General features: G+C 43.5%; 1 protein-coding gene across 1 annotated transcript in view; it reads left to right on the top strand.

The window, feature by feature from the left end:
* Window positions 1-25473, top strand: part of RYK (receptor like tyrosine kinase) — a 65257-nt gene that overhangs the window by 36042 nt on the left and 3742 nt on the right. Inside the window, exons 10-13 of the mRNA XM_082487014.1 lie at window positions 14248-14317; window positions 15829-15961; window positions 17590-17699; window positions 22843-23002. Coding sequence (XP_082343140.1) covers window positions 14248-14317; window positions 15829-15961; window positions 17590-17699; window positions 22843-23002 — 473 coding nt within the window. The remainder of the gene's footprint in view (window positions 1-14247; window positions 14318-15828; window positions 15962-17589; window positions 17700-22842; window positions 23003-25473) is intronic.

Here is a 25473-nt window from a genome sequence, read left to right on the forward strand (position 1 = left end):
TATACAAATATAGCATCTTTCTTCAAGAAATATGTTCTTGGAGTGAGTTAAATCATGATAGGTAGACTCAAGAAACAAGGTAAGTATAGGTGAAAACCATATTAGGCATAACCTACATATATATTACATATATTCTACATACATCCCTTCCTCTACATTCATAATTGTAAGAGTTCTCTAGTAGCTCACAATAGTTTTGCTGAATTCCCTGCACAGCACTACAGCTGTACAGCGTCATCAGGGTTTTTTTGCCATTTCAGCTTGGTTTATTATTGCCTTTGGTTTTTCACCTTAAAAATTCCTTAATTCTTTCTTAAAAAAAAAAGAGGTTTCTATAAGAATTTCAACTTGTTTTAAATTTTTTTGCCCGGCTACTAATTTTTAAAGATACTAATTTTAAAGAGGACAGTGGGAATTGGTGAAGCTGCTAAGTTTTGTTGTTGAATCTTTCTGCAACCCATTTATTCTGTACCATTTTTAAGAAAAATATATTGCTTAAAGAAAGCAAACTTCTAGTATTCTTGATATGTTTCTCACACAATCAGATGCTTGTAATAATACAAAAAAGTTTATGGGGAAAACCACTTAGAAAAAGATTCACGCTCACTTCAAGGGGAGGAATTTCTTAAAGCCACCCTGATTTGGAATAAAAGTAACTGAAAAAAAAAGGGGTCCCTACTTCTTGAAACAGTCTGAAGTGGCACTTTGGGATGGATGCTGTGGTATCCCTTAGCTGCGCGTTGTTCGTGGTGTGCTTTGGCAGTGTCCCATACCGTACCTGCTGCTCGAACAAAATCAGTTGAGCTTAAAAAGGTTTGACTTGTCGCTGTTGTGAGCCAGGTACAGGCTGGGAGTAATCAACACAGGTGGTGTGCAATCAGCCTCCTTTCCTGCCTAACAAATCCTTACCTCCTACTCAGCCTGGTACGGCTGAGCTGTCGGGCGGGAGGGGTACCAAGGATGTAGTAAGTGCTTTATGAGCAGGGTAGCCTGCGAGGAAATCTGTCTTGGCATCGACTCGGCCAGCAGAGCTTGATCTGTGCTGCAACGGTTTGTGTTTCTGCTAATGGGATTCACGAAGGGCTGAATGGTGAGGATTTGCTGCTGGTGCTTTTCCTGCTCTTTCCTCTTGCACGTTCTTGTGGGCGTTCCTAGATCCAGGGTGACAGTTACTCTCATAGTCACGAGACACTTCCATTATTTATTTAGGAGAGCCTCTGAGGTGGTACACTTTCATTCCATAGCATTCTTCCTCCCTGTCAAGTCCAGAGAGGACATCTGAAAAGTAGATATGCTGCCCCTTTGGAGAGGCTACAGGAGGGCTGGGAAAGGACTTTTTACATGGGCATATAGTGATAGGATGAGGGGGAATGGCTTCAAACTGGAAGAGGGGAGATTTAGATGAGATATTAGAAATTTTTCACTGTGAGGGTTGCCCAGAGAAGCTGTGGCTGCCCCATCCCTGGAGGTGTTTAAGGCCAGGTTGGACAGGGCTTAGAGCAACCTGGGCTGCTGGGAGGTGTCCCTGCCCGGTGCACGGGGTTGGGACTCTATGGTCTTCAAGGTCCCTTCCAACCTAAACCACTCTGATGTTGGTAGCTACTGTTTAGCATGATGGTGTTAGCTAGAACTGTGTCTGCTGAAATGGTTGTAGCCTTAACAAAAGTAGTAGTCCTCTTAATATAAAGGCAAGAATTTTCTTGTAGTGACTTCTAGCAAGCAGCAAAGGGGTGTCCTCTATTTAAAAAAAAAAAAAAAAAAAACATCATTCACCAGTGTTACCTTAACCCGTGATCCCTTCGCTTTGTTATTTCATGGTTCTCTGTCCTCATTCAGAGGCCACAAATGCCATGGCTCTTGTGAGCCCCAAAATGATTGTAAGCTAGGGCAGTTTGACATCTGTACAGCACTACCCAAGCACGCTTACTTTTTATAGTGTTGGATTAAATGACAAGGCAACATTTGTGAGAACACATCTTAATTTAGCTGCCTTGCATCGCCATTATCCGATTGCTTTACCAAAATGGGGCTTCCAATCCACTTTTAAAGCTGCATTCCACCCTTGTCGTGGCTTGTGTCTTTGACACAGCACACATCCTAATTTCTCCAGCCCTTCCCTTTGCAGAGAAACGTTTGCTGGCTGCGGGGAACTGGAGCGTGGTCTTAAGGGAGTAATGGTATTCGCATAATTGTCTGTGGAGAATTTCTCAGCTTTTAAAAGGATCTATAGGGACAAAGTTTATAATAGATTTTGCTGATACTTGTCTGTGAAATAATATTGGTTTGGGCAGCAGAATGTTGCTAGGAAAATAACTATAAACATCCCCACTTCTTACAGCAGTTCATTTGCAGCGCCAATATTAAGCGGCTTCGTCTTCGTACCCTGGCTGTGATAGCTGTGCGTGCAGCTGGGTCATGTAATAAGTTGGGAATTTGATCCGCTTGGAAAAGAAAAAACCTGCAAAAATTCTCCCTTAACCAGACTTTTTCCCTTGATCTCATTCTTTCTGTGACCACACACACACTGCTGTTTTGGCACAAACACGGGAGTAGGGCAGGACCACAAAAGCAAGATGGGTATGAGAACTATTAAACTGACTTAAGTATCTCTGCTGCTGAAGGCAAGAAAGGAGCCTGAGGGTCATGGAAGAGAAACAAGGGAAAAAGGCTTTGTCTGTATAGCTAAAATAAAGTACAGCAGTACCCCGAGCGATAGAAAATCGTGGGGAGGAGGTTAGGGATGATCCAGATCTTCTGAAAAATATGACCTGAAATTGTTTCAGCAGGTGCTGTGAGGAAGAATAACCTTCTTGAGAGGAAAACCACTTCTTCTCAGCAGGATCAGAGCTTGAGAAACTTAAGACATTGCACTGGCTGTTGTGATATTAGAGTAGTTGCTACAGCTTTAAATCTGGAATTGGTAATAGAAGGAACCCTTTGGAAGGAGAGTACCTGGACATGGCAAATATGATCAGTACGCTTGTGCCCAAACTAGAACTTCATATTATAACAGTACTCATTTGGGTTGGAAGGGACCTTTAAAGACCATCTAGCCCAACCCCCCTGCCATGGGCAGGGACACCTTTCACCAGACCAGGTTGCTCAAAGCCCCATCCAGCCTGGCCTTGAACATTTTCAATGATGGGGCATCCACAGCTTCTCTGGACAACCTGTTTCAGTGTCTCGCCACCCTCACTGTAAACAAATACAAAATATTCTTCCTGATGTCCAATTTCAGTTTAAAACTGTTGCTCCTTGTCCTGTCAGTACAGGCCATGATAAAAAAAAAAAATATCTCTCTCTTTCTTTTAAGATCCCTTTAAGTGTTAAAAAAACATAATAAGGTCTCCCTGGAGTGTTTTCTTCTTCAGGCAGAGCAAAGTCAACACTCTAAGCCTTTCTTCATTGGAGAGGTTTTCCAGCCCGCGGATCACTTTCATGGCCCTTCTCTGGACCCACCCTACCAGGTCTGTGTTTTTCTTGTCCTGGAGCTGGACACAGTACTCCAGGTGGGGTCCCGTGAGAGTAGAGGGGGATAATCTCCTTCCTCAACCTGGGAACATTGTCTAGACGTGATGTTAGTTGGTGCAGTTGTCTACTGTGCCACTGGATAGAAGCCTTCACCCCTGCAGAGTAACACCAGCGTTCTGGCTCACGAGTGGCTTTGTGTTGGGTGTTACCATTGCAGGCTGTATAGATCATAGCAAGTTTGGGTTGTGCAGCATGGTAAAGCGAGTGGATTAAGTGATCATAGAATCAGAGAATGGTTGAGGTTGGAAGGGTCCTTGAAGGTCATCTAGTTTCAACCCCTCTGCCATAGGCAGGGACACCTCCCACTAGACCAGGTTGCTTAAAGCCCCATCCAGCTTGGCCTTAAACACCTCCCTGTCCGCTGGACGTGCCCAAGAAATCCCAACAAGTAGTATACATGGGACTGCCATGGGCAGCTCATGTATGCTGACTTGTAGAAGTCCTCTGCTACACTAGGAAGGGTGCCAAAGAAGGGCTATTATGCCATTCAAATAATGGTTTCTGAGTACTTCTCATCAAGAAAACTTGTGAAGAAAGGTCATGCTGCAGATGTAACAGCAGCTATATATCATAATGGATCTCTTCTTTCTTGTGTTCCTTCTTCATATGAATGTATTTATAAGAACCATCACCTTCCTGATAACATGGACGGAGGATAATGTTCTGTCCGTTTTCTCATTTCATATCCTGGAGAAGATGAATGTTGTCGCCGACACACTCATCAGGCAATAGTTAGATCTGCGAGTATTTCCCGCTCTGAGAGGAGTGTGTTTGCAGCCTTGTCCATTTGCCTTTTTCCTATGTTTTTCCCTTGCCCTAGGGTTGATCCTATTCCCCAAAGGCTCAAAAAGCAGAGATAGTTGACTGGTCCTGGTGGTAACTGCAGCAGCCCTTCCTGCTTTCCTCCCCTGATATTTTTGAGCCTTCTAGTAAGGTGTTGGCCATTATTGCAAACCAGACGAGTGCTAACGGAAATCAAGAAGCCTTGATTTTTCTGAACTTACTACTTAATTACTTAGTACTACATAAAAACTGAGAAAACCTGGACCTGCCTACCTTTGTCCTGTGAAAGAGGCTGTTCAGAGGGTGAGACTGGTTTCCAGGAACGTCTTTTATTTCCCCATTTTCCCAAGCTGGTATTGACCTGTTAGGTCAGACTCTCAAAGGGCAAGTTTGATCCTAATAAAGCATCGTCAGTGCAGGAGGCAAATAGATTGGAATTTGCTTGTTTAGTGTTATTTGACTAGTTTCTCCTACGCCACAGAACTTGTCTGGGGTCTTTCGTCTGAACTGTTCATTAAGGCTTTGAAGTGCTCTTCAACCGATTCAGTGAGTACTTGTTCCATAGCTTGTAAATTGATATGGCTGGAAACTCTCCTCTTGAGATCTCAACGCCGCATCTTTTATAAAGAGATAGTCTGAAGGCAGAACTCATCCCTGCGTGCCAGGAGTTCACTCCAGGTCCCTTAGGAGAGTTTTTTTTTTCTTTCACCTAACTGTAGTGCACTCCAGAGCAAAGTTGTAACATGCCCTGGGTAGTGACAAAGCTTCTACCTGCATGTTCATGAAATGCATTAATTTATAATGTGGTTTTTTTAATGCTGTATCATCTAATGCTTTAGAGAGCGTCTGGAGGCCTGAGTCTTCCATTATGTGCAGTGCTCTGTGCCAAAGAGGAGAGCTTAGAAGAAAAAAAAATGGTATCAGCTGCCAAAATTAAAGGTAGCTCTCTGGAAGCTCTAATAACTTTGGGAGTACAAAGATCACAAGCCCTGGGCAAAAGGTGTCACTTGTTCGTACTTCTCTATATCCTTCATGTTGGCCACCCAGTTGGTCTTTCCTATTTGCAGTTTACACTTTCCCTGTGTATTAAGTTGCTTGTCGTTGCCATAAAAGTTTAGCTTCTTTCACATTTAGACTTTTTTGTGGATAATTCGCCTTCATTCCTTCTTTAAATGGACACTCATGAAGATTAAAGATGTGCGTCTCCTTACCAGTATGAACAAAAATATGTATCTGTACTATATTTGGGATATTATCAGGAATAGTGTGTTGAGCAGGACTAGGGCAGTGATCGTCCCCCTGTACTCGGCACTGGTGAAGCCCCACCTTGAGTACTGTGTTCAGTTTTGGGCCCCTCACCACAAGAAGGACATTAAAGTGTTGGAGCATGTCCAGAGAAGGGTAACGGAGCTGGTGAGGGATCTGGAGCACACGTCTCATGAGGAGCGGCTGAGGGAACTGGGGGTGTTCAGCCTGGAGAAAAGGAGGATGAGGGGAGACCTCCTCGCTCTCTACAGCTCCCTGAAAGGAGGGACCTCTTCTCGCTGGTGACAATTGATAAGATGAGAGAAAACGGGTTTAAGTTATGTCAGGTGAGGTTTAGATTGGATATTAGGAAAAAAATTCTCACTGAAAGGGTTATTAAACATTGGAAGAGGCTGCCCAGGGAGGTGGTGGATTCGCCATCCCTGGAGGTGTTTAAAAAAAGGGCAGATGTGGTATGTGGGGACATGGTTTAGAAGTGGTTTTGTCAGGGTGGGTTAATGGTTGGACTTGATGATCTTAAAGGTCCCTTCCAACCTCAACAGTTCTGTGGTTCTATGATATTGGAATCTGGGAATCAACACCACCTGAGGAAGTTTTTTGTTGGAAAGACGGGGAGACTTAGCTGGAATTTGGTTTCTTTGGTGTGTTTCTTGCTCTACAGAAGAATTATTTTATGCGGTTGTAATGCTTCACTTTCCGACAGGAGGTTTCCAATCACACTAAACTTTGGGAAGTGTCTTGCTTGGCTTGTTTCTCAAAGCTGGCGTTGCATCTCTTGCCAGTGATTGACACATCTCTTCTGCCTTTATATGGTGTGAAATAGACTTTCTTGTGAATCTTCTAGATCATCTTACATCAGAAGAGGAAGAAAACACACGGGTTTCACCTCTGATTTAAAGAACACATTGTTTAATGGTTCTTTTCCTGTGAAGGAGAAAATTCTGTGCAAAACAAATGGAATTGTATTATTCCAGGAACAGACGCAGTGCGTTTGAGTTGTGCAGAGCCCTGACTCATTTAGTACGTTCTGGCCAAGGTACATTTTTGTTAAAAACAACCGATCATGCTGTTCAAGATAACCTGACTGCTTCCATTTCATTTTCTTAACCACTTAAAATTTTTCTTATGTATAAGGAAGGAGTGTTTGAAAACAAACCACCCATGAAAAACACTGGAAACAAAGTCATAGTGTAAGTGAAGATTAATGTCGTCATTTTATTAACTTTACCAATGCTTTGAGTGTTGTTCGTATCATCGTAGGTCACTAAAAGGAGTCTTTCAGCACTCTTGGCTACCTCCAACATTATCATTTTAACATTCTTTAATTTGTTATTAATTGAAGGGGGGGTGCTGGAGCGGAAGCCCTGGAGAAGGACCTTCCCATGAATTCACCTGGTGCCCCTCGGGACTGCCGCTGCCCTCAGGGTATTTGTAGTACACACGACTTTTCTAGTATGAGTCAAAATATGTGTTTTGCAGTGCAGATTTGTGTTGAGTTGTAGCCAGGAGGAAACCTATGAGATGTTAAACATCATGTTTTTTGGCCGAGCTGAGTGCAAGTTGGGGACCCTTTAGGACTTCTTCAGTACATTTTGGAGGTGGAGGAATAGAGAGTCTGAGAACTTAGTCCATGCGAAGCAGTAGGCATACTTAGGTGGCTTAAGTGTGTATGATGAGCTTTGTGTTAACCAAGTTGAAGGGTTTCTTGTTCATATTAGACATAGCATACCACAACCTGGAGCATACTCAGTTGTTCCCAAGGTACCATTTTAAAATTGCATTGAATTTGCTGTTCTGGGTAGTTGATTCTTAAAAGCACAGCCTTGTGAAAATTGTTACAAGTTTTAAGTTCATGCCTTAAATGCACAGTATTTAAGTTAATTGCTAAAAGTATTTAACCTCCCAAAATCAGGATTCTGTTTCTGTAGAAGAAAGTTTATGATTAAAAAAAAAAATAAAAATCAAGAAAAGAGCTGCTTCTAGTCTGAGCTAAATTCAAAGGAAGATACTTGAATTTAAAGAATCAGGGGAAAAGTAGCAAATTTCTGAATATCAGCTTTAAAAATCCACTATATTTGTCGTTCAATCCTATTTCTTTAAGAAAGTCTCCTGAGAGACCTAAAATCGAACAACATACATTAAAAAATACTCAGTAGCAGCTCTCAGAGGTTGATGTCCAGAGTACTGTACTTCGTAAAGAACTTGCTATTCCATACACTTCTGCAGGAAAAAAAAAATAATTCATAATTTACAGTACACTTTCGTTTACATGCAGTTAAAATCACTACTTGTATTTCAAATTTTAACTGCTGCCCTTCAGCAGTTGATAGAGTTTGAAACGTTAAATCAGTTCTGTCTCTCTTCCCCAGTTTCACCTCACATTTGCTTACGCTTTCAGCTTTAATTTAAGTTAAACAGATTACTGAGCGAAGAGCCTTTGACTTGTTGCTATTTGCTGCTGCTGGTTGGATTCTAGCGGTGGTGTTACGCAGGGAAATAGCGCTGTCCCCAACTTGTACCGCTCTCTGCCCTTTTCTGTTGTTTAAAGGTGTGTGTGCATTTCTAGTGTCGGAAAACCAGAGCAGCATTCCCTGTTTTAGCAGCGTCAGGTTGAATCGCTTCCAGAATATATTAAAATTAGGCTTGAATTTGAAACCACGAGCTGCGTTGCTTTGGAAAATAGACTTGTGTGGTTGTGGCATGGAAACAAACAGTTTGATATAAATAGATATTAAGATTGGAGGAGAAATCTTGCTCTATTGAAATTTGTAGAGCGTAGTGTGTGTGTAACCTCCTCGTGTTGTCATTTGGGTACGTATGTCCTGACATCCGTTGGTATTCTGTAGGGTGTGTGGTTGCCTTGTGAAGCAGGTAGAGGTTGGTGGGTGAAAGCGTAGCTGTTACCGGGATGCCTCTATCTGCGCTTGTGCGTGCAACAGAGCTGCCAAAGAGGAGCAAGGGGGGGGGTGTGGTGGGGGCAAAAAGCCATCGGATGTGCTGTTGGCATCTGTGGGAGCTTGTCACCGTCTCACTGTTTCGGCCTCCTGAAGTGTTACAGCGTAGATATTTTTGTGTACTTCCTTCCCCTTCCTACCTGTAAAAAAAAGCATATTGGATCATGAGTACTTGCATTCCTCGAGCAGTTCATCCTTCTGTTGAAGGAAAGTTCTGAAAATGGCCGCTAGCAGCGTTGAAAACGTCGTGTACAACAGATGTGGAATCAGGATAGTCTTCCAGGGCTGAATTCCTTTTAAAACCATGAAGACTTGTGCAGAAGGGTTGAAGAAGTATTCAGGCGTGTATTCTCTCTGAAGTGGGATTGAATTCTGCCTTGGGAGACATTTTACATAACGAACTGCTGGGCAGAAACAGCAGTAATTAAAAAGGATGTGTTCATACCCGGAGCGTCTCTTACCTGGAGCTGAACGCGTAGGGCAGTTCTGGTACTGCACTCTCCATTCTGACGGGCACAGAGTCTGTGGCCATCGTGTCCGCCTGTATGCTCTTCACCCTTCAATAACTTGAGCTTGTGGACTTTAGTCACAGTGTGTTTGGCAAAGCCCGCAAGTTTGAAAGGTAATAAGGGTAATACAAGCTTTGTGGAAACAGGGAGCCCTATAGAAAATGGGTTGTGTAAGTGCTGTGATGTCGGGGAATATTAGCTTGCAATATGAGACAGAAGGAAGTTCACGGGGGAACGAGACATTACAAATGGTCCAAAGGTGAGAAGAGCTTCAAGCAAAACATCTTTTCAAATATTGGTGTCAGAGAACCACGTTTATCAGAAGCCGTAGCTGTAGTGTTTGCCAGGCTGCTCCTGATAGGAGAGCTGAAAGAAATCGCTGTGTGTTACTGCCCACAGTAAGCCACAACAGGGCTCTGGAATGACTTGTTTCAATTTTGAAACCTTGAGTTACATCGCTTTCAAGATTCTGCTTTGTCTTCCATCTGAAGAACCAGATTTCAGTGACGGTGCTACAATTTAAAGTCTTTAAGTTGTAATGCTTTGCTATTTTGAGGTTCTAGGAGGTCTGACTTAAAATGTTATTCTTGAAAGCCATCCACTAACCGGATAACCCACTGCAATATCCAGGTAACTGCTGCTTTTCATCTCTGATAAGTAATTTGGGGTGTGGAGTGACTCTTTTCCGATACACTACCACCCAGTGAACACAGAGCATGATGCTCTGCAGTTGGTAGGAGTGCCCGGTCTCGTAGCAAGCACGTTGCTGCGATCTTAGTGTCATCGCAAAACTTGCCAGCGATCTTTTTTTTTTTTCCACACGAGTGTCACAATGATTCACGTGACTGACGAGTGATGGTAAACAAAGATGTAAAATGCAGTTTTGCAGACGGCCTTTTAGAAGTTGGTAAAAACCAAAGAGGTGTTCTTTCTCCCCAGGAACCAGGAAGGGCCTTGGCAGTATCACACTTGCCAGAACTGTATGGCGAGATTAGCCTCTTATATAAAAATAGTAGTGCCAGGAGCCCCATTGTGCCTGGCTATATACAAATAACGTAATATCATGAGATAAACTTGCAGCCGTATCAAAGCTTCTTGAAATCCGAGCTTGTTCTTGTTCTGTGCCTTAGGGTAGAATTTCTCAGCCAGGGTCTTTGCCCAGAAAGGGTAAAACCAGTGCTTTGAAAGCATCTTCCTAGCTCTGGAATGTCTTTACATCTATTTCAGTCTTGTTTTTAAACACCTTCTGAAAGTTGGACCTTCTAGGTCCTAATTGAACATCTACAATTACTACTGGGTATTAATTCTTTCTTTTAACTCGTGTGACCTGAAGTCTTTGCTGTTCGGTTGCTCGGCTGTTGGCGCGCGATGGCCTTGTGGAAATGGATGATGCTCTTTCAGGGCTGAGAAGCACTGACCTGGCAGCACCTCACGATCATCAGGCTGCAACTGCATGAATTGTTGAGCACTGACGTGTTCTTAATCACAAATAGCGTTAATATCTCAGAGGGGAGTTTGGGGTGGTGTTTTTTTTTTTTTTACTTAGGGCTTTGAAGAAGTTGTGCAATAAGCCATTGTTGCCTTACCCTGGAGTGTTCCTCTGACTTGGGGCTGTTTCCTGATGCACAGATTGAATATATGGGAGACTACGGGCTCCTCTGTCGTGGCGCTAAGTTGCTCTTCTAATTTAAGAGGTTTCTGGCTCTGTGGGAGGCTTCCTTCCCATTCTCCCCCCTCTTCAGCTCTGTGTGTGGCTGTGTTCATATCAAATGACTTCACGGATCCGGTACAGAAAAAATGAGCCGCAAAAGCCTGTGGGCATGCTTGTGTGTTTGACAAAATCGTTCTCCGGGTCTTGTTTTGTGTGGCTACACAAACAATTCTGTAAATAAAAAGCCCACGTGTGTGTGCTTACATGTAACGCTTAGAGATTTGATATACGGGTCCGGTACAAGATTACACTTTGGCCCAGGCAGGAAAATGAAATCTGTAGGATTCACTTTAGTATCTCCTTGTAAAAACCTCTCGCCAAGCCGGAATTGCTGGGTCACTGCTGTCGCCAGCTCTGCTCTGGGACCACGTATTTCTCATATTAAAGGCAGAAATGCTCTGGATTTTCTGGATGGCTTTTAAGGGATTTCAGTGCGGGATGGTCAGACTCACCAGGCCCTCTGCAACAAAATGTTTTATTACCAAAATCACCTTCTTTGTAATCTATGAAGACCAGTCTCTTGGATGCTCAAAAGTGGTTATAATCTACTAAATGTGACTAAGAGTTTGTTTAAATGTACTTTTTGGTGTGTAACTAAAAAAAATGGCTATAAAAAGAAGTCTTAATTGCAGTGGGGACTGTTCCAGTAGTGTTATTTTGGTATTTTTCTGACCCCTTTTTGACTAGAATCCCTCAAAGAAGTGGTGATTTATATTCTGTTTTGAATTATATCTCGTGGAAAACCACAATAATCAAATTGTGTGGTTGTTCTAAATTGGCACTGGTCTAAGCCAGAGGAGGATTAGCCTCATACTGCTATTGTTTGTTCTGAGTGCGTTGAATGTGTTGAGTGTTGTGTAAGTTTTTTCCATACAGAAAACAAGGAAATAATATTGATAAGAAAACACAATACGGATGCTGGGACTGTTTCACAAGATAAGATGTAGATTTCCGTATATACTTGAATGGGAGTCAATCGTCCTTTTGGGTGCTCGACGGCTATAGCGTAGTGTCTCTGACCTGGAAGAAAACAATGAAACGTAACAGCGACCTGCTACAAAACACCCGGCGTGATGGAAAGGGAAAGGCATTGGAGTGTTGTCTTTTACAGCATTAGCACGACGAGATGAATATGTGCCTTCTCTGAACCAGCTTAACTCGTTCTGTAGATTTTGAAGCCAGTCTTAAATAATCTCCAATTTAGAGCTTCGAATTATTGCGTGGTGGCTCTTATAATTAAAAGCAAACCAGTTAAGCAAGCACAGGGCCGAAGAGTGTATAAGCGAGTTAATCACCTTAAACTCACACCGAGTAATCTCTTTCCTCCCTTCGTTGTGGGCTGGGTTGAAGAGGTTGTGGTCTTTGAGTTCTGGTAACTAATGCATTTAAACATGAAGCTGTCTTCTAGTAGCTGGTGGTTCTTCTAACTTCTTATAATAGGCTTTTACACCTCTACTTTTAATGCTTCTTACCCTTTATAACAGGTGAGTGATTCAGCCATTCATGCCTATATAACTTCATTTTCATGTAGTATCTTGGGTTTTCTTACTTGTTTACAAGCCTTTTGAAGTCTTGTCTCCAACGTGTCAGCTTCAATGTTATCAAACACTTGAGTGCTATCGCTACGCAGTAGGTACAGCCTTCTCTTTCTGATGCCTCTGTGCAAACTGGAGGCTTCTGCTAACCATTACTTAAATATCTTCTGCACTGCAAGAACCCGTTCTTAGCCTCCCCCGATATGACGTACTTGTTATCAATGACAAGGAAATGAGCCGTTTTGATGCATCCCATAATATACTGCCGCCATAATTGTCACTAATCTAATGGCACCTCTGTGTCTGCACTTCTCTAGAGTGCTGTGTCCTGGCTTTTGGTGGCCTTGGTCCTTCCAGCCTGTACAGGGTCTCGGCAGCGATGGTCCTCAGAGGCTTCCAAGCACGCTCGGGGTTCAGTGCCTCTGCCTGGGACCTCTGCATTTATAACCTCCATTTCCTGATATCCTCCTTTTTTTTTTTTTTTTTCATTGCCTGTGTGCTTTTGGGAAGGCATGCCAGCTGTCTGATGCCTCCTGAGCTGAGGTGGTAAAGCAGCCTTTGAAACAGTTTGCCTCGGGATGCCGTTCCTTTCCCTGGCTTAGGGGAACTCTCTTGATCCAGCCGATTGTTTTGTGGCTCGCAGGTTCTTGAGTTGCACAATTTCTCTGTTGATGAACCCTTCTTAGGCAGGAGCTGTGTTGCGCCTGAAGCTGTCTCCCTTTCCAGCAGATCTGGAAAGCTAAATGCCAATTTGTGTATGATAGTTAGAGCCTGTCTACTGGCTTGCTGTTGCCGTGAGTGGGAGGCTGTGCTCTCCCTCTGGGCTTTGGGTTGGCTTTCCCTACCTTGTGCTCATCAGCACTGGCCCCATTCACCACGCTTAACTCGGTCAAAAGTCATGTTTTCTTTTGCAGGGTTAAAATTAGGAAAGGATGGCGGAGCTTGTACAGGAAGGAGGGTAAGACCCTGAAGAAGGGAAAATAGCAGATGAGTTCTCTTTTCCCTCTCTTCTTCCTCCCAGGGTAGTAAAATGTTGGTTTCACTCATCTGTAATATGTAAAATCATCCTAGTAGAGCCTTTGCTGGGCTCTCTCCTGTGCTAGCTTGCTGCCTGGGCACACCGCTACTAGTTCTAGCACGAAGGAGGGACACAAAATGCACCCGGGTATGAGGCGGGTGGGATTGTGAGAGCTCTGATTTCCATCACGTGAAGCTCCTCTCTTGCCTCTTGAGTCCAGAGAGGGGAAGGGGTTACAGGCAACACTTCTGTTCCTGCCCAGTAGATGTTCTGATTGTTGTGGGATACTGGAGTTATCACAGGTGCTTGAATTTTAGCTGGCAGCAGTGGGGGTTTTGGGTATTTCTAAAAAAAAATTTTTTTTTAAAGGCGGGGAAGGGAACAGCAAACATTTCTAAGGTGACCAAGAGTCAAGTGTTTCAAGTAGAGAGCAAGTAAATGAGTAAATCTAGCAAGAAATGGTCTCCCATCAACGTGGAAGGAAACTGCAGGAGCCTATACTGGTAATTCAGCAGCAAACCAGTGTCTTCTGGGCACTTTTGTGCTTTTTGGGAAACGTGTGGCATGTTCCCCTTCTTCCAGCAGCGCCGGCCCCGTCTGCATGATGTGACCCACGCTGCTGAGCGCGGGCAGTTCATGCCTGCCCAGAAGCTGTCGGGAAGTGGCACAAGCGCAGTCTGTCAGCACCTGGAGTGGGCTTTATTTCCTTTTTTGGCTTCACCCCGTTTGTTTAAGCAGAAATATTGTCCTAGAACTTGGCTTGCTCGTTGGGTTTTTTTTTTTAACTCCCATTTTTAAAAAGTAGGCAAACAAGTTGTGTTTGTGCACAGATGACCTCGACTGACTTGCAGATCTGGACCAAATTTTAATGAATATGTTGGTTTGTTTCCAAAGTTATATCTGTGTCTCTTCTATTTTTTTTTTTTTTTTTTTTCATTAGACCAAGCCTCAGAGGTACAGGTGACAATGATGCTGACTGAAAGCTGTAAACTCAGAGGACTTCATCACAGGTAAGCTAAGCAGTGTTTATAAGCAAAACTGTATCCGTGCCAGCTGAAAATACTTGTGCTTAAAGCTTCCTAGGGGGAGAAGATACATATTTTTCAGAATTCAGCAACATTTTGTATGTTTGAAGGGTTTTTTTTTTTAAGCTGTAAAGACCTGAAGCTAGGTTTGTGTCGCTTTAAAATACAGATATGCTGCTTCTTGCAAGGAGTGCTTATAAGCTTTGTTCTTGGCTGCGCAGTCAGTAAAATAAAATAGTAGCAGCCTGTGGGAAAGTGGGGAAAGTATTTGGTTCGGTGTTCCAAGCCTCGCAGTGAAGTATGGGTGGATATTCCTTTTGTCTATTCTTAGTTATTCCAGAAAAAGGTGCTGCAGGCACGTGTTGGTTTACGCTGGTTCTTGTTAAATCTTGTTAAATGTGGTGGGATCTTAGTGATGATGCGAGTCAGTATATATGCGGGTTGATCATCAGTTTAGCTAATTTACTAGGCTGCTTGGTATTCATAATTTTCTCTATGGCACAGAAAAATACTGTGATTAGGTACCCTCCCACGTGGAGACCGGGAAATGCTTTTTAGCGCTCTTGCATGCCTGTTGTCCTGGTGTGGCATTGTAACATCACTGGTGGGATTTATTCCTTAAGAATTAAGGGCATGGCTTAAGGGTTTTTTAAGTTTTTTCAATTGATGCCCCAAACAGCTTGAGTTAGTGGCAGTTTTGCAATTTGGATTAAAGGCTGAAATTGGCCTTAGATCTTCGTTACAGGCAAGGGTGTAGGTAAGAAGAAACCTACACTCATCATCAAGTCCCTAGGCTGGTAATGGATCTCTCTTACTGCTAAGGGGAAGGAAATGAGTATAATTCAAGCAGAATCATTAGTTCTACAGTGCATTTAAAATCTGCTTTTCTAAGAATTATTATAGGTAAGACCTTGCCTAAAATACAGTTGTTATTTTATTAAGGGGAGAAGCAGGTTCTTGGGGAAACATGCTTAAAATTGAAACCAAATGAAGCTACCCCCTCTCATCATTCAAAATCAGTTGTTGTCCTCCCTTTTGCAAGTCAAACTTTTTAAAAAGTGCAAAAAGCTTTTTTTTTTTTTTTTTCTGTACACTGCCTGTAAAGCTGGGACCTTTATCTCAGTTGAAGGTAGAGCTGCGTGGGTATGTAGAGCTCGTGGGTGGGACACCTGACTATCAGACTTCTTCAAGTAAGAGCAGGAAATAGCAAAGTTCCTTTTTAAAAATCATTATAACTCCTTGAGACTTCCTAATATGTTTTCAATACAAGAGCCATTTTTTTTTAAAAGTGGAAACTACGTACAGTCTGGTTCAAGTTTCTCCCAATTCCTATGTTGGTACTGTAGGAAGATGTTTAAGGAATGCAGCGTGGGGGTTATCTGAGCCATAAGGAGGAGTGAAACACGTATGATAACTTCAAATTTTTAGGGTTTGAGAAGATTTTTTTATCAAATTTCAATTTCATAAAATCGGGAATTTCTCTCCCTATTTTCCAGGAATCTGCTACCTATCACTCACGTCTGCATAGAAGAGGGAGAGAAACCGATGGTGCTGCTGCCGTACATGAACTGGGGGAACCTTAAACTATTCTTGCGACAGTGCAAGCTGGTAGAGGCCAACAATCCTCAGGTACACTCAGAAATCTGTGACTTCTTGCCCCTTACATTTAGTCTTGGTTTGTCATATGTGTGTGTGTGCGCCTTCAAAGAAATAGTTGTGGCTGTGACAATGAAAAATTGGCAAGCAAGTTCCTTAGCAAGTGTTTGTCTTGATTCATACAGGGAAAACATTCTTGGCTGCGTTATCACGGACCTTCAGAGGGCACGAAGCTGAGTTAAACTCTGCTGGGGGTAGTAGCTGGTATATCGATACGTCTCACAAAAAGTATTTTAAAAAATAGAGAAAATGGTATATGGTTGTGGATTTAAGGTAGAATACACAGGGGGAAATTATGTATGGAGAACTTTCAGATTTATGGATTTTTTTCTATTATTAATAGAGTATCCCTTTAATTACTGTATTTAATTATTTTAAGTAACATAAAGCACTTGAGTTAAACTTTTACGGTGCTGCTGTATATTTGTATTAAGTAAAATAACTCGATTTCTTTAACTTCAGATACTAAAAGAGGTGATCTGTTTTTTTTTTTACTGCTGTTGGGGGCTCTTTAGCATTCGTAACTGCTGTGTTTCAGTGGAACCTATTTCATATATATATATATTATGAGAAGTGAGAAAATATTCCTAGATGAGAACTTATTTTGCATATTTTTAAAAATCTGAGTACGTGCTTAGTGATGGATGTGTCTATGTATTAAAACTATCCCTCTTGTTAAGATTACCTTGTCTTTTCTTCAACTTCACCTTGGTTTGCCTTCTCTCTTTAGACTAAATGCAGCACAAAATGCAGTCTTGTTTCCTGAGGTCAGCATTTGTCCCTGTTATGTAGCAGATTTCAAACTAGCAAGGGCCACCTACCTCTGTTAATTTACAAGTTGTGATAAACCGCTAGGATTTTTAACCTTGATTTTACTTGTTTTGCTGCTTAATCTGAATTACACATCTCTGTGCAACCCACTAATATCCCTTTCCCAGAATTTCAGCAGAAATGGTATTTATAATCTGTATTATCTCAAACAGGAGTTGCCTCTTACTAACTAGGGATGACTTTACTTAACTATCAAAAACTGGGTTATTTGGTATCCTACATAGTTATTTTAAGATGGAGCTTTTCCACAAATACCTAAGGCAAACTCTTGAGATTTCTGAAATAATACATGGCTATTGCTCTTAATGACAACCTGTTAACGAAGAAACCCATTTATTATTGTTTTAATTTAGTATGTGGTTTATTTTAACCCACACTTCAGTGTGTCCACCTACACAGTGAAGTTTCTGAAACACTGTAGAAATGGAAGAGCGAACGTGGCGTATAAGTATGTGCAAGGGTTTACTTTTTACAGGACTGTGAATTTGTAGAAGTTGATGGAGCCAACAGCCTTTGGTACTAGATAGCAACAAGAATTTTGACTGCTGTTTGTGCTCTGCTCCCTGAAAACGAGTTAGTTTCCAGAGAAACAAATAAAAAAGTTAATATTTATAGTAAGAAGTCTTCATAAGTTTTCAACAGTGTGTGTAATAAGCTACTAGAAAGCATCAGCCGCTAAAGGGAGGGGGCACCAGAATATGCCAAAACCACTAACCTGGCAGGTGCTGGGCTTGCAGTTTTGCATTGATTGTTCTTCTGTGCTCTTGCAGGCAATTTCCCAGCAGGATCTTGTACATATGGCGATTCAGATTGCCTGTGGAATGAGTTATTTGGCCAGACGGGAGGTCATTCACAAAGACCTGGCTGCTAGAAACTGCGTGTAAGTACCCAACGGGATAGCGTCATCATGCAGGCAATGTTACGTCAGTAGCTAGGGCTTGGATGGGCTTTCTCCAGTTAGTTAACTTCAACTCTACTTCAAAATATACCGCTGCTTGGGTTTTTTTTACAAATTCTGGATGAATAGTCTTGTCACTATAGTTGTACTCCTCTAAACAAAAGGTGAACCAGAAAGCATGGTTTTCAAGAAAGCAGAATATCCTCATCTTAAATACTCTTGCTAGGTTTTGTCTATCCTTATTTTTTCAAAAGCTTGAAAAAAGCCTAATAGCTTTGCTTGCCAGTAGACTTCTTAGTTGTCAAATGATGGATTGATACGATGTACTCTCTAAATGGTAGGAATGTCAAAGTAGGGTTTGAGACCATCTTTTGGAGTCCCCAACATAGGAAAGACATGGACCTGTTGGACTGGGGCCAGAGGAGGCCACGGAGATGCTGTGAGGGTTGGAGCCCCTCTGCTGGGAGGACAGGCTGAGAGAGTTGGGGGTGTTCAGCCTGGAGAAGAGAAGGCTCCGGGGAGACCTTAGAGCCCCTTCCAGTCCCTAAAGGGGCTACAGGAAAGCTGGGGAGGGACTTTTTACAAGGGCATGTAGTGATAGGACGAGGGGGAATGGCTTCAAAGTGGAAGAGGGGAGATTTAGATGAGATATCAGGAAGAAGTTTTTCATTCTGAGGGTGGTGAGCCCCTGGCGCAGGTTGCCCCGAGAAGCTGTGGCTGCCCCATCCCTGGAGGTGTTCAAGGCCAGGTTGGACGGGGCTTGGAGCAACCTGGGCTGGTGGGAGGTATCCCTGCCTATGGCAGGTGGTTGGGACTGAGAGTGGTCTTTACGGTCCCTTCCAACCCAAACCATTCTATGATTCTGACTGGAATACACCCTCAAACTGTACGGATTGTTAGAGGTGTTTGGTGACTTTCGATAAACCAAGTCACTCGGAGACCACCGATTGTGCTCATTCTCCACCTGTTTTGATACCTAATCAGGGGAAATGCAGAACCCTGTATTTTCTACCTAAACTTAGCATCTGATAATGCCTAAAGGAACAATTAGTCCATGAGCTCAGTCTTATGATATCTGCAAATAACATCATAATTCAAGTAATACAGTTCCCTTTCAGAATTCAAGATGGTGTTTGAAGCCTTGAATTCAAGTTCTTGATTTGGAGTGGCACTTCTGACACTTGACAGGACGAGGGGTAATGGACACGAGTTAGAACATAGGAAGTTCCGTTCAAATACATGGAAAAACTTCTTTACGGTGAGGGTGACAGAGCACTGGCACAGGCTGCCCAGGGAGGTTGTGGAGTCCCCTTCCCTGGAGATTTTTCAAGACCCGCCTGGATGCGGTCCTGAGGAATGTGATCCAGGCAATCCTGCTTTAGCAGGGGAGTTGGACTAGGTGATTTCTAGAGGTCCCTTCCAACTCTGAAAACTCTGTGATTCCGTGATTCTCCTTTGGGGGCTGGGGAGAGAGGCAAAAAGGACATGTACTGGTCTATTAACGAACTAGCAATGAAAGAAAAGGAGAAAGCAGCAACCTCAGAGCTGTGCACAAATTGTTGGTCACTGAGTAAATTCTAATGAGGTAACTGAACTGATGAATAGGAAGTCTTTAACCTGAAATTGGCTGCTAGCAGTGGTTTTGAGATTTGATGAGCTCTCCTTTGTCATAAATGATGTCATTTGTGAAACAGTACATCATCATTGGATCACTTTGGGATGAAGGCACATCTTGTGTTCCTTCAGTTACGATGCTTCATTTCTTTTTGGAAGAAAATAAAATGCCTCACGGTCTAGTCATGAGCTTGATTCTTCTTGTGTCTGTTTTATGAAAATAATATTGATAAAATACTTAATTTCTCAGAATTGCTGCCCGTGTTTTCTTGATGACCTTGGGGCATGCATTACATGTAATCTGAGAGGCTTTTTTGCCTTGACAATACCTACAAGGTCTTCTCAGGTCCTGTCTTCTGCCAGTGCAAGGAGGCAAAGACAGGAGCATGCTCAAGAACCTTCAGGTTTCTCAGTTGCCCGTGAAGGGCGAGTGACAGGGTTACTGTCTCAGTTCCTGTTCTTTGGCTTCCAGCTCTTTCAACTTTTTGCCACCTTTGTGTTTTTCTTTAATTTTCCACAGTGTTTTTCGGTATGCCTTTGGAAACACCTCCTGGGATCCTCAAGGCATCGCTCCCTCCAATATCTTCAAGGCACAGTTGTTGAAGCGCCTTGTTTTACCCCTTTTTGATTAGGGGTTTGCTTTGATTCTTCCCATGTAGTCCTTGAAGTGGAAGCCCAGTTTTCTGTCTTTGCACTTTTCAGGGACAGCATGCCCTTCTGGTGTGCGATCTGCCTCGGGGCTGTGCCACTGCGGTCCGTTAGAGAGCTCTGAACGTCTGGCTCAGCAATTAATAGTGAAATATAGATCAAAATATCTGACCCCAGGATAGGTCCTGCTCCTGAAACGTGGACTGACTTCCCTGCCCAGACCCTCAGGGTTGTCAGGGGTCACTCTTGCTACAACTCTTGTCCCTCATTCCTTCTGTCCACAAAACCACTCGGTCCTCTCGGGTGCAGTCCTTCTCCCAGTTCTTCAAACGCCTCAACCAGAGCCAACAGAGCTTCTGACGTTGCATCCCAGGGGCTAAGAGGAAAAACTGGGAGACACTGAAGCTCTTCATGCTTGTCCTAGGATATTCTTTCACCTACTGCACCTCTTGTACTGGCACCAGGCACTGTGGGTGCAGCAAATGCTGGGACAGAGGGAGCAGTGAGATCCACCCGAAACCACCCCTTGTGCTTCTGAACTGGTGCCAGCAAGCAAGTCCAGCAGAATCTTTCCTGGCTCTTGCGCTACGTAAGGATGCTCAGTTTGATACAGTTCCTTAGAGACTCTTTTCCTAATTCCTGTTGCTTTTCCTCTCTGGTGAACATGTTGAGGGAGAAGTGGTACCACAGGAGACAAAGATCGTAAACTGCTGCAGGGAAATTACCCCGTGACAGCCCCTCATTTCTGTGCAGTGAATTAATTGCCTCGTGCCCTTGCTGCGCAAAGGGTTGGCAGTCCCGAGAGCTTGGCTCCTGCCCTCCTGGGGCAAAGTCCAGCTTCACGTTAGTTGTCATACTTCTGATCTGCTGTGCTGGCAGGTAAAAATCAATTCATAGTACACCTGGCACTTCTGCATGGGAAATGCAGGCAGGAGCTCAGCATCTGCTGATCTATGCTGCAGTACAAGAAATTCTGGGCTGGCCGTGGGTTTTTAAAGAGAAAAAGAGAGTGCCAGTAGCCAGGATCCCTCGAAGGGCTTTGTTCATCTGCCACCCCTTTGTTGCCCAGGTTTGTTCCTGTGCAGTGACAGACTGGGAGAAGTTGGTATGAAGTGTGTCATACCTATGTACCTGTGCATTAATTTTGGGAAGAGAGCCAGGATTGCAGTCGTCTTGGCAGGTTTGTTAAGGGTGGGTGTACTTTTGGTCTCAGATGCCCATGGTACAGTTGGGCCCAGTTAGACTGGACATGGGTTACACGAGTCAGAGCTCTCTACTCACTGAAAAATTACCCTTTGTATTGTATTTGTTTATAGACAGGTCATAGAATCACAGAATGGTTTGAGTTGGAAGGGACCATAAAGACCATCTCGTTCCAACCCCTCTGCCCTGGGCAGGGACACCTCCCACCAGCCCAGGTTGCTCCAAGCCCCGTCCAACCTGGCCTTGAACACCTCCAGGGATGGGGCAGCCACAGCTTCTTGGGGCAACCTGCACCAGGGGCTCACCACCCTCACAGTCAAGAATTTCTTCCTAACAGCTAATCTAAATCAGTTTAAAACTGTTCTCCCTCCTCCTATAGCTCCACCCCCTGATCAAGAGTTCCTCCCCAACTTTGGAGCCCCTTTCGAGACTGGAAGGGGCTCTAAGGTCTCCCTGGAGCTGTCTCTTCTCCAGGCTGAACACCCCCAACTCTCTCAGCCTGTCCTCCCAGCAGAGGGGCTCCAGCCCTCCCAGCTCCTCCGGGGCCTCCTCTGGTCTTGCTCCAACACGTCCATGTCCTTCCTGTGTTGGGTGCCCCGGAGCTGGAGGCAGCACTGCGGGGGAGGTCTCACCAGAGTGGAGCAGAGGTTTTTCTAGGAATTTCTCTGAGCTCTTAAGAGTGATTAGATAGGGAAATTTCCTGGTCTGTAAATTTTGAGGGCAATGAACTGACCTGAAAGCGCACAGAAATGGGAAAAATAAAAGGTAATTGGGATAGTGAAGCAGGAAAGACACAAATTGAGCGTTTGTCTTTAATTTTTCTCATCAAAATAAAGAAATAATTGACAAGATGAAAAGACAGCAAACGCCATTTTGTTACGATCCCCCTAACCCAATGTTATTTCTATACTTTTGTCATAAGAATTTAAAGCCAACATCTTGCCCATATTCAGATATGAGCTGTTTATGAGAACAGTGAAGTTTATTGCACGCTTTTTTAAGTTCAGATGAATGTGAATTAATTTTCCAGAGGTGGGGAAAAAAAAACAGTAGGCTCAGTGTGCTTTTTTTGACTGATCTTTTGTTGATTAAAAGTAAGTTTCCCTTAGCCAGTATTCTATTTCTCACAACAGTCAGAATTGATCTCTCTTGTTGAGGGGAATAAATATCCTACCAGATTGCTTGATTAGAGACAAGCTTTTAGGCTGCGAATAATACTGGTTGCTTTAACGAGGTATTACTGGATCTTGCTTTGCTCAAATCTTTGGCTCATTATTGCTACAGAGGTACCATAGCTAAAATTTGTTTAATTAGTCTGATAGGGGATCTCCATGGGAGGAGGAATAATTTAAGGGAGTTGTTTGTTTGCTTTAACTGTGTTTTTATGCACTTGTAAATGTTTGATTTTATTTAATCTGTCTGCTGATTTTTCTAGTGCTTATCTGTTAACGTAGAATAAATACATTCTTTGATAATATTTGATAATCACAGAATAAGTGTGTCTCGATCTAGAAGAACGCTAGAGCTTTGAAATGTTGCTAGTGCAATTACCGTTCCCCAATTAAATCCTGAGTCTGAAACTTAAGGTTGAGCATAAATATTTTCTGTGAAACTGTAATGCCAAGTTTGCTAAATACATCTGTTTTTTTTTTTACATTAGCATTGACGATGCACTTCAGGTTAAGATTACAGACAACGCGCTATCTCGAGACCTATTTCCTATGGACTACCATTGCCTGGGAGATAACGAAAACAGACCAGTTCGATGGATGGCTCTTGAAAGCCTGGTTAACAATGAATTTTCCAGTGCTAGCGATGTGGTAAGTTTGGGTTTTTTTTCCTCTTATATTTTGGAAATGTATTTTGTTGACATTTTTCCCTTTCTTCAGCTGTTGGAGAGTCATGGCACTGAATAGGTAACCGTGATTTGTGCTTCCTACACTGGCTGCGTGTGACAGATAGTTCAGAGGTCGAGCAGGCCCTACCAGCACGGCAAAATTGTCCGTTGCACGCTGTTTTCCTTGGTAGTGTTAGCAGAAAAGGCAGTTAAATTCAGTGTGCAGTCTGTGTTGGGACTTGACTGCTATTTTAGTGAACGTGATCCAGAGTCCCCAACAGAGTATTTCAGTTGCAGTGTCGCAGATAGAGAAAAGAGGAGAAGAATTGCTTCCCTTGACCTGCTGGCTACACTTATGCTGACACAGCACAGAATGCAACTGGCTTTTTTTTTTTTTTTGTTTTTTTTGTTTGCTGCAAGGGCTCACTGCTGATGTGTTCACCAGGAGCCCCAGGTCCTTCTCTACAAGGCTGCTTTCTAGGTGGTCATCCCCAGCTGGTGCATGGAACTATTCCCTCCCAGATGCAGGACTTTGCATTTGCTTTCCTTGAATTTTGAGGTTCCTCTTAGCCCATTTTCTCCAGCTTCTTGAGGTCCTCCTGCAGAACCCTGTCCTCCAGCCTGTCAGCTACTCTGCCCAGGTTGGTATCATCCACAAACTTCCCAAGAGTCTGGGTATTCAGGTATCAATACTGGTAAAACAGTATTGATACCTGAGCACTGCCACTAATAACCAGCTGCTGGTTGGCCTACTACTGCTGGTAACAGTAACTTGAGTCCAGCATTACCGCTGCTTTAATGTCAACGTCTCAGTAATTTGGTATAAGGATGCTGTGGAAGATAATGTCAAAGGTCTTGCTGAAGTCAAGGTGAACATCCACTGCTCGCCCTGTGTCCACTAACACGGGCTTCTCAGCAAAGAACTAGTCAGGGTAGTCAGGTGCAGTTTGCCCTCGATAAATCCATGCTGGCTGTTCCCAGACATATTTATGCTTCATGGTGGTGACTTCCATGATCGCGTGCTCCCCAAAAGTAGCAGGACCTAATGTTAGACTACCTGACCCGTAGTTCCCCGGATCCCACCTCTTCAAGAGGGTGGCTTTTTTTGCCAGTGGCCAGCAGCCTCCCTCAGTTGCAGTGGCCCTGCAAAGGTGACGAGAGCAGCGTTGCAATGACTTCAGCCTGCTCCCTCAGCACTCTTGGACGCGTCGTGTCTGGTACAGTGGTCTGGTGTGTACGCGCTTGTCTTCAGTGCAGCCTAAATGTTTTCATCATAGAACGGTTTAGGTTGGAAGGGACCTTGAAGACCATCCAGTTCCAACCCCCTGCCCTGGGCAGGGACACCTCCCACTAAGACCAGGTTGCTCCAAGCCCTGTCCAACCTGGCCTTGAACACCTCCAGGGATGGGGCAGCCACAGATTCTCTGGGCAACCTGCGCCAGGGGCTCACCACCCTCACAGTGAAAAATTTCTTCCTCATGTTTAATCTAAATCTCCCCTCTTCCAGTTTGAAGCCATTCCCTCTCGTCCTATCACCCCATGCCCTTGTAAAAAGTTCCTCCCCAGCTCTCCTGTACCTGTTTAGGGACTGGAAGGGGCTCTAAGGTCTCCCCAGTGACTTCTATTCTCTGGGCTGAACACCCCCAACCCTCTCAGCCTGTCCTCCCAGCAGAGGGGCTCCAGCCCTCTGATCACTTTTGTGGCCTCCTCTGGTCCCACTCCGACAGGTCCATGTCTGGGCATCCTCTGTGGGCATTTCTTGGTAGTTTAACTCCGCTGAGCTTTGGTTTTCCAAACTCGATCCCTGCATGTGAATGCTTTCTCAATGTGTTCCTTAAGTAGCCTTCTCCTGCTTCCACCCTCTCTTTCCTTCCTTCGTGTCTGAGCTTAGTCAGTGCATCCATGGTGGCCTTCCACCATGCTTGCTCAGCTTCCTGCACACCAGAACGGACTGTTCTTCTGCTAAACAGGAGCTAATCCTTGAAGATCGACCTGTGATAATTAGAGTGCTAATTGATGGTAAACCACTTGCCCTTATGATCTGTGTCTTCCTGCTAAGAGGGTGTTTTCTTTGGTAATGATGCTTTCCTTAACAGGTCTATGTCCTGAGGATGTCATCTGCATCTCAAAATGTGCTAGTTTAGAAAACTTTGGAAAAGTTCTGGTTGGGTGTTTTTTTTTCCTTATTGCTGTGGTCTCCCTACTAGTGCTCAAGCCATGTAAACAAAAAAGGGGAAAAAAAAAAAAAAAAAAAAAAAAGAGGAAGGAAGGGAAGGAGTCAGCTCTGCTCCAGAAATACTTCTGTACTTGTTGGAAAATGTGGGGGGTTTTGTGTTATACCAAACTTGAAGACAGAAACAGGAAATGGAAGTTGCCTGTAAAAGCATGTTTTTATAATACTAAATGGGATCAATTAAATGTTGATTTCTTATTCTTTTTTTTTTTTTTTAAATC

The sequence above is a fragment of the Vanellus vanellus genome (genome assembly GCF_965231255.1).
Source record: "Vanellus vanellus genome assembly, chromosome: 8".
In the NCBI taxonomy this organism is placed as follows: Eukaryota; Metazoa; Chordata; class Aves; order Charadriiformes; family Charadriidae; genus Vanellus; species Vanellus vanellus.